Consider the following 15,027-nt stretch of genomic DNA (forward strand, 5'->3'; position numbering starts at 1 on the left):
TGTACTTAAAAGCTGCATACCCTCCTCAGTAACAACTTCAGCAAAAGTCTAAAAAGTCTAAAAAGTCAAGTGATACAAAGTTTGTTTATTGTTGCGACATTTAAAATGATTTCTTGAGTACCAAACAGTACGCAATGAACTAACAGTCATTCTCACGTGGGTTGAATGGTGCTGACCTTAGAGAGATGCACGAGACGGATAGGACACAATCTCACACAAAAGTGGGCGAAAAGTGTTCGGACGTACCTGACAGTCTGCATCAGTCTTCATATCCATCCATGAATCAATCCATATATGCATCCATCCATTATCCAACCATCCATTCATCCGCTATCCAGTGGTCCATTCATTCATGCAGTCAACCAGCCTTCCAGCCGACCAACCCACACACCACTCATCCAATGATTGACCCTGCACTGGGTGAATCGATACTCCCTTGAATGGCATCATTGTAAACGCTTAGGCAGAATGGCCGGGCGTTGTTTGTGCACTTCATGTTCAAGGTAGCAAGGCTGTGCAGGGCTCTAACCTGAGTCAACTCTCCTTTCTCTTCCGCTTATGCAATCACAGCCAAGATAAAAGAGAGGGCATTGACAAAGATATTGAGCAGTGTGCGTGCTGTAGTCCTGCAACGAAAGGGACAGGGGTCCATACGAAACTGCTCGTAATCACTTACGATTATTAGATTCTCCAGACAAAGATGCCTGGAGATAGGGCAGGCTCACAGACACATAACTGTGCTATTAGACAGCCAAGTAGACAGGCGAGTAATAGCACACGTTCAAACATTAATAGATGAAAGAAGTCTGATGGCGCAGATCAAGTGCAAACTGAGGGTGAAATCAAACTGAACCACAAAACACCAGACAACACTTTTCACCTCCACTTCCACCTCAGGTAACTTGAATATTCCTCGATGTAAGAAATGTGGCATTTGATACAAATAATTGCTGATTGCAGCAGGGGTATTCCTTAAACAATATTGAGCTGGAGGAGCACCAGCAGCTCTACTGAATAGTAGACTCATGTTCAGTATATCACTGAGTAGCCTTTTGTGGTTTAGTGTGCATACAGAAACCCTGCTGGGTTCGAGCTGCGGCCAGACCCCGGCATTAAATGACTGGGACTCTGACAAGTCTCCGAGTTCTGTCACTGTGGTTCACAGGTCTTGTTAGCCAAGGTGTCGGCAGCGGTGGAAATGACTGTGTGTGTGAGTGTGTGTATGTGTGTGAGGTGAGCATTAGACAGAGCTTCTACCTCCACCTCCTCACCTGACACCAGCAATAAAACTAAACAGGCCATGGTGCTGTGTGTGTGAGTGTGCGTGTGTGTGTGTGCACACTGAAAAAAAAAGGGGCATGTGTGCTGCAGGGTTGTTGCTGCTGTCACCAATTTGCCGGGGCCTCAAGACGGGAGTAGGAGCAAGGTGACGGAGCTGTGGCTTGATAAACACAGAAGCCCTGCTTCGATTTCCCATCCGGTCCACTTTGGAAACACATGGCTCTTCTTGGGCGCTCTTGGCCTCGGGAAGAAGGAGGAGGAGGAGGGGGCAAGAGGGAAGGAGGAAGGACAGCCACAAGAGAGACACAGTGATAGGTGTGCAGTGAGGGAGATAGCGGTCAGAAGCAAGGTTGAGAGAGAGAGAGTGGTTGGGAGAAGTAGAGAATGTGGTGTAAATAGGAAGAGGGTAGGAAGAAATGACAGGCCGAGTGGGATCAGGCGTATTGACTTGCAAAAAAACGACAGACCTTCCGTGCTTTCACAGATTTGAGTGATCCTCTAAACAATTTTCACTCTCAAAAAGATGCTTTAAAGGCAAAAAGAGAGACATACCATCTCTCAACCTCGTCTTCTTAGTCCCTGCACTCTCTATCTTTCTCTCTCATTCCCTCTATCTCTTTACCTTTTGCTTGGAAACAACTGACATCAGAAGTTTAAAGACCATTTGCAGTTGGAGGAGCAGAGGTGCGTCACTGAGGGAGGTGAGGCACCAAACTCCCCTCTGCCCCCCTAGAGAGTTAAGGAGATCACATTTAACCCCCCCCACCAAACCCCACCCTGCCTCTCCTCTCCTCCATGCCTTAATACCAACATAAGAGGACAAGTGTGGGCTCTAAGCACCAGTGATCAAACACGAGCGGCTGCTGGGTGCGCTAGGCTCAGGACGGTTGGCCTAATAGGATTGGAAGCCCCCAGGTGAGCCAAAGGACACCTCCAATCAGCCTGATTAGCCAAGGGCTAAGCGCCATTTCTAGCTACAGCACTGAGTGATGTACAGTGCTAAAAGGATCACATGGGTTGCGCAGAATGCAAGCAAGTCATTGAGTGTGGTGTCATGGTTGATGGTGCATGTCAAAGTTTTGTGCGGGATTGATGGAGTTTAAAGTTGCAGTTTTAATGCGTCAGAGTGATCTGGAGATTTTGAGTGTTTGCTAATCATTATTAAGTTCACGGAAGCGTATGATGTGTGAGGCTGTGGAATAATCTTGTCTTTCTTGCTACTTATAAAAATAGTGCATGTTGTATACGTGTCAACGCACAGCTTTAATGCGAGGTTGCACATGCAAAGACACATTTAAATGTGAAGATCTGCCTGCTGACTGTAATGACCAACTGTAATCTTCCTACTAACATTGTGTGTGTTTACATTTACTGCAGTTTTAAACAGTTTCAGTCATTAAATGTTCTTAAATTTGCACTGTTTCAGTAAATTTCCTCTGCGTTATCTTTATTTTTTACACAATCCTTTTATAGAGCTCAGCGTTTTTACATGGCTGCACACTTTATGTAAACTTGTGTTGTTTACGTTGTCTTGTGTATGTCTGTGCAGTCAAAGGTGGTTCTGTGTAGTCATGTGTTGTTCTACGTAGCACCCGGCTCACTGAGGAACGTTCTGTATATGGCTGAAATAAGAATTATGTCACATAGAAAGTCTCACCATCCACACAATCACACATACTGTAAATGCATGGACAAACACACATATAAATAACATGGCCGCACAAGTGTGCGCGCGCACACACTCGCGCACAGACAGGCTTTTATAAACTCATCACATCCAAAAAACAATTACCAGAGACTGAGCTCATCACTGACTAAGCAAAAGTCATCCAGCGTGTAAAACACACAATATAATTAGCACACATCAAGCTGCTGTGTCCTACTGTGCATTAATGATGCTTCCCTCTGAAGTGAATTATGGTTTGATGAGTGAGAAAGTGAGTAAGGAGGGGCCTCGAGGAGGAGCAAGACATCATTTGAAGAAGGGGAAGAAGAGACGCCGGCGAGGCGAGTAATCAGATTCAAGACACGAATCTGACTGGTTTACTTTCGTTGACCTGCCCTAATTGCCTCAGAAACAATCAGTCCATGAGGTATGAACATTCAGGCATCCATGATAAATTACTCACATGCGCTGAGAGCCATCATATGCCAGGTACCACAGGCCACATCACACACCTGCATAAAATGCAAAAAAAGGGTTTTTAGACTTTAAAGCAGTGCAACCCACTAGCTGGATTTTTGTATTGTGCTGAATCCAATAGAACTCGAATTAGAGAATAAAGAAGAGATAACGTTTAATAATTATTTTTCTTATCTAGAGATAGCAGAGATGCCTAATACCTCTTTGGTATCTTTACTTTCTTAGAGTGCTGTAATTCCTGCTAAATGATGTTACTGTTTTAAAAGGGAAGAGTTAATAATCATCCTCAACCATAAACCAATAGGAGATCAGTTAAGGACAAAAAGATTGTCTGATTTCATTGATTGGTCAGAAGGGAAGAACTTATTAAAATTTGCCGTGGATATATTGGTAAGAGTTTTTGCTTATTTTCAAAATTTGAATTTGAATATTTTTTTATTTCTATTTCTGGGATATTGCACTTCTAGCAATACCCCAAAATCTGTGACGTTTTCATGAGCTGAGATGCTAAACACCTGCTGTGACTTCATGGATTGGGGTGTGTTCAGGAGTGCTACATATTTTGAACTTAAGCTTTAAACAAACTCAGCTTTCAGCCACATGTGATTTAGTGAGCACCCTTAAAGAATGTATGCATATCCAACTTAAGCTCTTTTACTGAGAAAAATCCTGAAACTTTTATCTTCTTGAGACAGAGGAGCCTAAACACATCATTTGTCCAGTGTTTACCCACCCTCCTGTCTGCCACGGGAACTGGCTGGGGGGTCCAGAGCCTTTTGAGTCCTGGTTGATCACTGACCCAGGACACACAGGGGATCTGACCCCAGAGAAGCAGCTCTCCACCTGCTGAAGACATAAACAAAAGGGTGAAATGTTCAGAGGGATACATAAGAAATACATAAAATGTCATCTTGTCACATGTTTTACATCAAAACTTCCATCTGAAGAATGGAAAATAGAAAGGGATGTATGAGGATGTGTATGTGTTCACTTAACATGTTTCTGACTCTCTTTAGTATTCTTCCAGATTGATTGATTGATCTTTGGTACCTGCTCATATTTATATGGGGCTTGAACAACGTTCACATTTTGTCATCACTATGGCATACACAGAAATTACAGGGGAGACAGGGAGGTTTGGACCCCCTTTTTCTGGGGAAAAACAGAATCTTCCCCGTCAGTAGCACATATCATTGTAAACATATAATTGAAAATTATATAATAATACGCATTGAAAACACTTTAGCTAAATATAGATACAAAACAACTTGTTTTTAAGTTGTTGTTTTTTCTTTTTTTATATTGTGCCCTCCTTTGTCTCAGTGTCCACTATACCAACCCACACCTTCACACACATTAGCGCTTACTTGAGTGTCTGCCGAGCCATCTCTGGGAGTGTGTTGGTAGTGGTGGCTGACCTTCAGTTAGTAGCTGCTTTACAGAAAAGATGTGTCTGACCTTTTTTATTTACTTTCTACATTTCTGCTATATACATTTAACACAACAGCACTTTGGCGTCCCCTTCAGGAACTGTTTTTAGGATTTGTTTTCTCTTTATTGTCCCCTCCCCGACTGTGAAATAATAATAATAAAAAAAAAGTAAATAAAAAACTTTGCATGCAGTACCGCTAAGTGCCAAATAACAGTTCTTACCATTTAGAGGCCCCGGAGCCAGAAGGAAACCAGACCCCAGTCTACTATACATTAACCTACTCCTGAACCTTACAACTCTGATTTTCCTGCAAACTCAAAAACAACAACACTGACCCCTCAATTACAAACCGTTAAATGGAACTGAGAATCGCATCTTGTCAGTTTGGTTTAGTTTTAAATGGGGAGTTTATGTACAGCACCCGGATTGAGACGGTAACCCCACCTACCCACACAACACACATAAATGCACGCATGCGCGCACGTACGCACACACACACACACACAAACACACACACACAATTTCACCTGTCTTCGTGGAGTGCGGAGAACATTCACAGTTGGCACTTATCACAGACGCACACACACACACCCACACCCACACACACTTTAAGTACTCACATACAGCAAACACTCAAGCATCCACTCACTCATGCTACCTCAGTCTGCCTATTTAAACCTGCCACTAATAAATTTATATTTACTGCCTGCTTTGAGGACTTTTAAATTATGGCATACAATAAACCTGGCACACACATCTCAAAAGCTCTTCCAGGGGATGTTAAAGCAATATAGTAAGCAATTTTCCAAAGTGGATTACAAATTTCACATCCAGGTTTTATTACACATTACGATAACTTAACCACATCTAAATGTTCCGCATAAATGGGAAATATGTGCTGCTTAATATGCTATTTTTCATTTTTTAAGAAGCGCTTTGCAAACCCTGCCAAGCGAGGGAGCATGCTGGTTTGTGTGGTGGGGGAGTCAATAATCTTTATGAGGTGGATTTTAATTACAAGGAGATAACTGAGTATCCTCCTCACGGCAAGCCTCCATCAATCTCTATTCTGCATCGGGCTGTACGTAGCCTTGGCACGCACACACATGCAAGCACGCACGCACGCACGCACACACGCACACACACACGCACACACACACACACACACACACACACACACACACACTTGTATACACACACGCAGATACCCTTTCAGACATGATTGATCAATCAATCAGTAATGTATTATTTTCATCTCAGCGAAGCAAACCTTCTAAAAGCATACAAGGCAGGCGTTGCAGAATGGTGTTTCACCACACGCACAAATGCACACACTTACACCAACACACGCATGTACACACACGCGCGCACAGGCTCTGGCAAGGTAATCCAGCTAAAAAAGGTTAAGACTGATGTTTTCCCAAAGAACGACGGTCTATGAAAGGTCAGATCAATCATGTGCTAAGGATACCTCTTAAGCAATCCATAAAGAGCTTGTTTTAAATAATAACATTTTATAGATCACCTAAAGACATAACTGTGCCGCCGGCAGGTAGGGCTTCACTTTCCAAATAGTCTCCAGTGCGCCAAGAATTCAAATGGGACCAAACTTAATCTGTTGACTGCAGTTCGTTTAATGAACCAGTGGCATTTCCAGCGAAACCTCGTCCACAGTGCCAGCAGACGTCTCTGTTCAACAATGGGCAATTCTTTTAACAGAATATTGCAGTACAGCAGTTGGCTGTAAATGTGCCCTGGTCTTGAAACAAGTACAATGCCTTTTCTCTTTAAGTGGCTGATGTTACATTTGTAGTGTAACCACTTTAATTCCAGCTGTCTGGCAGAAGGCAAGCAGCAATTGAAGGAGAAGTAGTTGCCTGACACTTTGTAATGGTGTAAATGTATTAGAGCTAGTTTTGTGGCAGTTCAATGACTCTCCATGGAGCAGAGGGAAGATGAATCAGATCGTGGAAATTTCATACAAGTCAGGGAATAAAGCGAGAGAGAAAGGTAAAAAAACAAAAAAAAAAAGCATTATCTGACTACCTGTTCTTTAATTTAGTCAGTACAGATGTCTCTTGGTTTGGCTTTTTAGGAATTAGAGGGAAGAAAGCAGACTAGTGGAAAAGCTGATGTAAAGAGATGGCGTGTCCCCTTATCTCTCATTCTTATCAATAACAATGTAGCTACAGGGATAGTCTGAAATCATAGCAGGGTAGTTTAGGGGATAGCTGTTGAACAACAAATCAATTCATTATGTACATCATCCATCACATAACACTACTGGGTACAGCGTTGCACAATTTTGCTTGGTTTAAGAGATATTGCGAGCTAATGAGGTTGAATTTGTGCTCCGAGTGATGTCATTTGAGGACACCGAATCCTTGTAGTGTTAATTAAAACTCAATGAAATGATGTAGATGAAAAATTTGCATGGCTGAAAGCCACAGTGAAGGATACTGCTGGGAAAAAGCGGTTTTCAAGTTAATAAGTTGTTATTATATTATGTGGGTTGAATAGAACTTTTAAGGTTTCTTCGTTTTAATATAGATCTGTAGATATGTATAGATAACTATAGTGACAAAAACACATTTGGAGGTTGCAGTTAAGCTCAACACTTTCAGTGCAACATAATACAGATGAGGTAAAGATAAAAACCTCTCTCTGGGGGCTACCACGGTAGGCTGGATGCTCGGCTCACCTGTGATGGCTGCACTGTAGCTGTCCCCAGCTTGTAATCTTGTGACCTCGGCAAGCTGAGAATAGCTGAGGAAACAAGGAGTGGAGACGTGAGTCCTTTCCTCTCCAAGTCCAAGCTGTCCCTGCAAGCAGAATAACAATACAGTGTCAGCGACAGGACTAAATAAAAGTTCAATACCGATGATTTAATTTCTCAGAGAGAGAACAGTTCAATTAAGACACCCGTCTAAGTGGCATTTCAGTTTTGGGGAAAGGGACAATTTCCCTGTTTTGTGTGGCACCAGCAAGTGAGTCAGATCCAGACAATCTTTCATCTCACCCTCATACATACTGCCCTGCCTTTCCTGAACGTAAACACGGTTGTTAGATTTGTCAAGTGGGACTTGTATATCAACTCCGGGGTATCATAATTTAGGTGCATCTCTGTAAAGCCCTGTTATAATATCTGCTGTGTAAGGTTATATATGACACCAGCAACCAGCAATTCATCTTGTCTCAAACAGCCGTCACTGAGGAGAAAATACTGTTAAAAAAGGCACACTGCATATTTCTTTCAGCAGCCAAAAGTCTGCCGTGTTTCATGTTTCATTTACCATCATGTATAACTACCTGGCAATGCAATTCCTCATCGATGAGCGGGTCTGTGTGTATAAAAAGAAAAAACTCTGCTGAAACACAGAGGCTTAATAACTGTGGCGTCTGGCGCAGTACAATGGCGCATGTTGTCCCCAATTTAAATCTCTTCCTTTGTGTAACAAATGGTGAGTGTGTTTAGTTTGACTTCTCACAGCCGTCCTGCTCCTCTCTCTCCTGCAGAGATAAAGGGCTTTCTGCACTGTGCTCATGTGCACATCGGCATGCCCTGGCATATGTTTGAAAGTGAGCACAATATGTGTGAGTTTACATTTGAGTGTGTGTGCGCCAGGCAGTAATCTGGGTCTTTAATTGCTTATTCGTATGTGCGCTACTGTGAGGATTTGTAGATGCGTGGCAGCATATGTTCCTGCTGTGAGTGTGTGTGTTTATGTATTTATAGGTGTGAGTGTTTATGCTTCCGTCAGAGTATGTGTGTGTGTGTGTGTGTGCGTAAGTTTACTTGCATTTAGGTACAGGTAAGTGAGCAGATGTGTCCATACCTGAGTGTGCGCACGTGTTTGTGCGTCTGCATGTGTTTATACTTGTATGTGTTTGTGTGTGTCTGAGTGAATGAGCACTGTCAGGTGCTGCTCCATGCTGTGCCAGCTGCATCTGGAGCCATCTGTGTTGGGGCTCAGTGGGAGGGGAGCGGATGACTTTAATGTACTTGAACCCCAGACAGACCTTTCCCAGACACTCGTCAGTATGAAACCAAGACAACTGGGCCCAGTCAAGCTGAACCGGCTGATCTGGGTGGTGAGCAGGAGACAGACGCTTTGGTTACACTGTAACCCCCGGTCAGACTCACTAGGGAACCTCTGGCAGCCGGATACACACAAACACTGGAATCTGTTTGTTTCAATGATAGAATAGCAGCGTTTGATATCAGAGGACACTCTCACCTTTTCTTAGCTGTCAGGGCTCCGCTGCCTACTTTCGACAATGTTACCCTGGGTAACTTTTTCCATCGGTCTATTCGCCTACAAGTTTGAGTTTGTCCAAACTCGTATGTGTGTACGTACTCAACAGAATCAGAAGAGCTACAAGAGTTTGGACTTGTTTCATCACTTTTACAATTCTCTCAGAGGACTTAGTGTGGATCTGTGGTTTTATTATTTATGTAGTCAAAACTGGCAGCATACTAAGAAACCAAACTTTTGGGCTGGTGTTGATTTTATAGGTCTTCTTTGAGGTGAGCAGGACTTCTTTTGATGTTTATTTTTTTTCTCTGTTAATGCATACAAATGTGTTGAATGAAAATACACTTTTTCTTTTAAAATCCAGCCAATGTTTGCACTGGTTATGAATTTCTTACTTCAATGGCAGATTTTGTATTTTATTTTTGAGAACATTTATAACAAGAGCTTTGCGCAAACCCCTGCGCACAAAAATACAATAATCTGCAATGCTTATTTCAGTCTAGTACCGAAATCTCGTGAAATAAATGTATTTTTTTAAGTTAGTCAGGGGATTTTCTTGCATCGCTTGGTATACTCGTCTCTCTCCCACACACCTGGCTCATGAGGTAGATGTGTAGTATATTCAGTTTTGAAACATTTCATAGAACATATACTACTAACCACATTCAGACTCTCATTCTGAATACACTCACATAATAAAATAAAGCAAGATATCCATTCAAAATGACAACTCAACACTTCACCCACAAAACTAAGACGAGTGCAGTATATCAGCGCACAATCTTCCACCACAAAGAGATCACAGAGGCCTTGTAATGATCTTGCAGCAACAATATGATTAGTGAAGCACAAAATCAATTAATGCAGCGGTAGAATCAATAGGTGTCTCTCAGCATATATGTCCTGCAGTTAATTAATAAACAAAAAGGACATTAAGCAGCAGAGCAGCAGACTGTGGCAACGACTGTCATCAGTCACAACGTGTGTACTGATGGCATCAGCAGGAAGGGAAAGGGGAAACGCAGACAGATATAAATGCGAGCATGCTGAAATACCAAACACACCCACAGGCAAAGATGCGCACTCTATGTACACATACATTTGAGAGCATGAGCATGCATAGACACACTGTAACGTACGAACGCACTCATGCATGTGCCCTCCCACACTTACACAAACAAAGGCATGTTTTTTTTCCATCTTCTCTTCTTTCACACAGAGAGCATTCTGTAGATCTGTGGTATCAATAATCCTCATTTGAGTCTATTGCAGCAGCCCAGACCATATTAGCATCAATTTGGAACAGACCCAGGGTTCGATGAGGCCTGAACTGTGTTGGAACCAGGCCCGGGGTTTCCACCATCACCAGGCCGGCTCACTTATTATTTACCATGCGTGATGAGAAACCCTCATCACTACATTACAGGCTGAATTGCAATCGACAGACTGAATGGCCACACTGATCTAAAGCCGCACCTCAGATACACATAAACACACGGCACACACGATTGCTCCCCGGTGTCTAACAAAACATTTCACAGTGTGAACAGCAACAATATCATCAAAATGTTTTTTTTTTTTTTAAGTTTCATGTAATCGTCTCTTATTATTCCGAGTAAAATTGTTGCAGTCTTGGTTTTATGTTTTATTATTATAATAATCATTATTATTAGGGTTTTCAGGCATGTGAGGTCTAAACACACTCATTGTTCGAAGACAATCAGACAAAAACAGGAGACCTTGTTTATTCACACTGCTCTCTTCTTTTCTCCAGTGCAAGACTTTTTAAATAATTTTTCAAGGACTAATTTTGGTCTTAGCTTTACAAATCATTCATAACGTGGCCTTGTATTGTCAAAATATTGCTACATGTTAATTCTGAATATCTAAAATTGTTTCAATACTCATTTTTCTCTGTTTTTTCACTCTACTCACTGACAGCCGAGTTGGCATATTCCCCGCCGTAGTGCCCACATAACCCCAAGTCCTCTAAAGATGCATGAACTTAGGGGCTGTTGTTCTTAACACACACTACATAAGCCTTGTTACATTAATCCTACAAAAGAAAATCTAAAATTCTATGCCCTCGTTATTGTATTAGTTTTCCCCATGGTATCAAACATACTATTGGATATCAACATTTTTCAAGGTATTTCATCGAAGTTCAAATTCCAGTACTGTGACAACACAACTGCGTACGGTAATCTGTAGCTCATCCCTGTACTACCATCATTCACTTTATACGTGAGACTATTTCGCCCCCCCTGTGCCGTCTACCTCATTATGTAGGCTGCTGATCCCATTAGAGGTCTATTGGATGTTATGTCAATTATGTCAACTCCCCAACACAACTTTAGCAGACAGTTGACCCTGTTATCACACAGCTGACATTTGGAATCGAGACATGCGTCGAGACTGCAGATCTGTTGGTCTGCGTTGTGTTTACGGCTTCAGTGGCGTGGTCAGACTGGCTTACTGGGTTAATACAATAACCCATAATGTGAAGATACATTGGCAATTTAGATATGAGAAGTTTAGATTGTGTTATTTATTCAAAAGAGTACACATAAAATGCGATTGTCTCCCCCTCACAACACCACTCTCACTTCTCCTGCTTGCTTTGACACTTGCCACCCCATTATGCTGTTACCATATTGATTCTGGCTGTGGCACACGCTCTCTGACATCATTCAAATTCCCTCTCACCTCAATCATGTGATACAGCGCAGGCCGTCCGTCTTTTAGTCTCAATAGGAGGAAAACAATGAGATTTCTATCTGTAATACTATTACAAGCCGTAATAGGGTTAGAGCTGTCTGGGTTTACCTTGGTAAAGCAGCGGAAAACTTTATTAGGTTTTAAGACCTTTTGCTTTTCTACTTTTTCTGCTGCTACTGATACATAAGAGCCTTTAAGCCCCAGAGAGACGAATGTATCAGCTTAGTTGAAATAGTTCAAGATGGCCTCTCATCTCCCTTCTTCTCCAGTGGCAAACAAAGTGTTATCTTTCAGGTGGTGGAACCTTTCTTATTTTTTTATGTGTTGACGGGAGTAGTTTCGGTGTGGCACTGTGCGGCTGATTACAGGGGGAGTCTTAATCAGGTGGTGCAGTCTGCTCGGGGCCCCTGGGGCCGCGAGTGTGCTACATCCTGTCAGACTGCACAGAGAAACAATCAATCATCAGAACGGCTGCGAGACAGAGGAGAGAGAGAGGGCAGGAAGATAGGAGCGAGGAAGAAGAGGAAGAGGAGAAGGAAAGCACATGATGAGGGAAGAGGGGAAGAAGAGACGGTGCCCTTGCAGTGACTAACATGGAGTTATATAGACGCAAGAATACCTATGAAAATCCAATGAGTCTAGTTAGACTAGAAGCCACCCTGCATTGTTGAGAGAGCAGTGTGGAAGCCAAGGCCATGTCAGAGCTCATAACAACTGATGTCTTACATTTTCATTGCTCTCCCCCCGTCTCTCTAACCTTCACCTACATGTTTGTTTCACTGCCCTGGCAGAGCGTCATCCTCACTGTCATGTTGTAAAAGTGATCAGATTTTTGGCCATGGTTTCAAACGACCTCACAGATAAACACAAAAGCCAGGAGGAAAAGGAATCAGAGAGAGACAGAGAGAGACGGAGAGAGAGGGGGAACAGAAGGATTGAGGTGGGCCTAGGTTTTACACTCTCTGGGCTCTGTCTGAAGGCTGTGTAATGATGCGGCTCTTTAAAGACAGTCTTAAATGAAAGGCCAGAACAATCCTCGGTGACAGGTGGGATTCTTTATCTAACAGAGGAGGAGAGGCAGGACAGGGCCAACAAACACACACACACACCCACACACACACACACACACACCTACACACACACACACACACACCCACACACACACACACACACACAGAGCCTCACACACTTTTGGCTACGCACGTTCAAAGGGGCATGCACATGCATAAACTACAGTAGATTCCACGAAGAGGATTTCCTGCTCTGTCTTTGTGTAGCAGCGGGGCTAAAATGGACAAATAGCAGATCCCATAAAGGTGATTTATAGAATTTAAAAAGATGTGCGTTCTTGGCACACCATGAAGGATATTAAGTGCTCGAAGGGAGGGCTCGGACACAGATCCCTCCAAAACCTTTTAATCTCCACTCTGGAAGGAAAAAAATAAATTCTTCTCCATAATGTCTCAAAAATGGAGCAGAGACAGAGAAAGAGAGAACACTTGTGTGATACAAAAAAAAAAAAAAAAAAAAGTCCAGTGTTGTTTTTTAGTATGCCTCTCCTGCTAGGGCCAAAAGTGGAAAAATGTTTGGCTCACCTCTTGCCCCGTCCCCCAGGAGAAGACATTCCCATCATCTGAAAAAAGAAAGAGAAAGATAGGGAGTGAGAGAGAACATGGTAAACCAACAGTCTGCAAGCATTTTTAAGAAAGGCAACAAAAATGAAGCCTGTGGTTAAAATAGAAAAAGAAGAAGGAAAAAAAAAAACAAGAGCGGAGGGTGAGAAGGGAAATGCGCAGCTGACAAAAGTGGCTCAAGCATCATACATCAAGCACTTGTTACCTCTCCCGGTGCTTGTGATTGCACATGACTGCAAACAAGTCAGTGATAAAAATCTGAAGAAAGATGAGACCGATCGGGCTGGCTTTAAAGATCATCAATCACAGCCCTGTAAGCTCAGATATTATTAGTTCAAGTAAAGCTGCACTCTTCCATTTTATGGACATCATAAAAGACTTTGGGGGGGTGGAGGTGGAGTGGAGGAGATCCCCCAGTGTTTTAACTAGGCCTGGGATGGATGTGTTTGGAAAAGCAGACCGGATGGATGGACAGCTCTAATGTAGTAGCGCTAAATGAATCACTCACACTGCACCAGTTCCCCAGGGGAAGGAATGTGGGACGGGAGTGTAAGGCCCCACTTACAATATGTTAGAGTCAGAACAAGTGTATGGTCAAAAGGGGCTAAGCATGTTTGTGCAGTGTCATATGTGTGTAAGTGCGTGCACGGATGACCTCTCAGACGCACGGCAACGGCATGTACTGAACTCTAGTCTCATATATACATCACCTGAATAGAATCTTTAAATTCCGATAGTGATCTATCCCCGGAGAGATACATCAGCTCAAATAAGTCTGATTCAAGATGGTAATAACAGGTGCACGCAGTGTGCTCGGTTTTTACTGTCAAAATGTGACATCTTTATTAATCTCCTGACGGGTACTTCTTTGGGATAAAGAGTCATCATAACGTGAGTGATGACTAATGACAGTTTGTTGAAACATTCATGTGGTCTTGTTCAAGTTTGTAAAAATATTCACACCCCGGAGACACATAAAAATGACTAGAGCAGCATTAGATCCAAATCAAAAGAGGTGTGACACAGCGAGACCTCCAACAAGTACATCACCGTCATGACTTTGGAGCTATTGTTGTCAATATCAACAGGTTTTTTGGTCCATAAAGAGACCTTATTGGATTTTTAAACTTTGACTGAGCTTTCTGAACAAAAATTATGTCATGGCTTCGAGGTTAACTACACTAGATGTTTAGTTTTTAGGGTAATGAAGACATTTACATAATCAGCATTATAGGAAAGGAACTTGTTGGTATATGCATTACCCCGACACCAGGTGACTAACATTTGTTTCTAAATGATGCGCATCAAATCATCCGATGAAGAGCCGTTACCTTCTCCCAAATGCAACCTTTTTTTTCTGCCAGCTGTTAAATGCAGAGCTACACTGATCGATAGGAATACCTGTGTTCACAGTCTGAAATCTGTGTCAGTCCATACCGCTGCTCCCTGAGTAATCTCTCCATTTTCAATTTCACTTATTCCTCACAACTTTTTTTCTTCCCCCCCCTCTCTCTCTCTTCTCTCTCTCTCTCTCTCCCTCTCTGCCTGCCAGTGAGGACATAA

At 42.6% G+C, this 15,027-nt stretch overlaps 1 protein-coding gene across 1 annotated transcript in view; it reads right to left on the minus strand.

Annotated features, from left to right (window-relative positions):
* LOC115581217 (RCC1 domain-containing protein RUG3, mitochondrial-like) overlaps positions 1-15,027 on the minus strand; it is a 300,274-nt gene that overhangs the window by 6,210 nt on the left and 279,037 nt on the right. Inside the window, exons 9-12 of the mRNA XM_030416122.1 lie at positions 13,426-13,463; positions 7,558-7,678; positions 4,158-4,270; positions 3,411-3,459 (exon numbers count right to left, since the gene is read on the minus strand). Of these exons, the coding sequence (XP_030271982.1) occupies positions 3,411-3,459; positions 4,158-4,270; positions 7,558-7,678; positions 13,426-13,463 (321 nt within the window). The remainder of the gene's footprint in view (positions 1-3,410; positions 3,460-4,157; positions 4,271-7,557; positions 7,679-13,425; positions 13,464-15,027) is intronic.

Source organism: Sparus aurata, chromosome 5, assembly GCF_900880675.1.
Source record: "Sparus aurata chromosome 5, fSpaAur1.1, whole genome shotgun sequence".
NCBI lineage: Eukaryota > Metazoa > Chordata > Actinopteri > Spariformes > Sparidae > Sparus > Sparus aurata.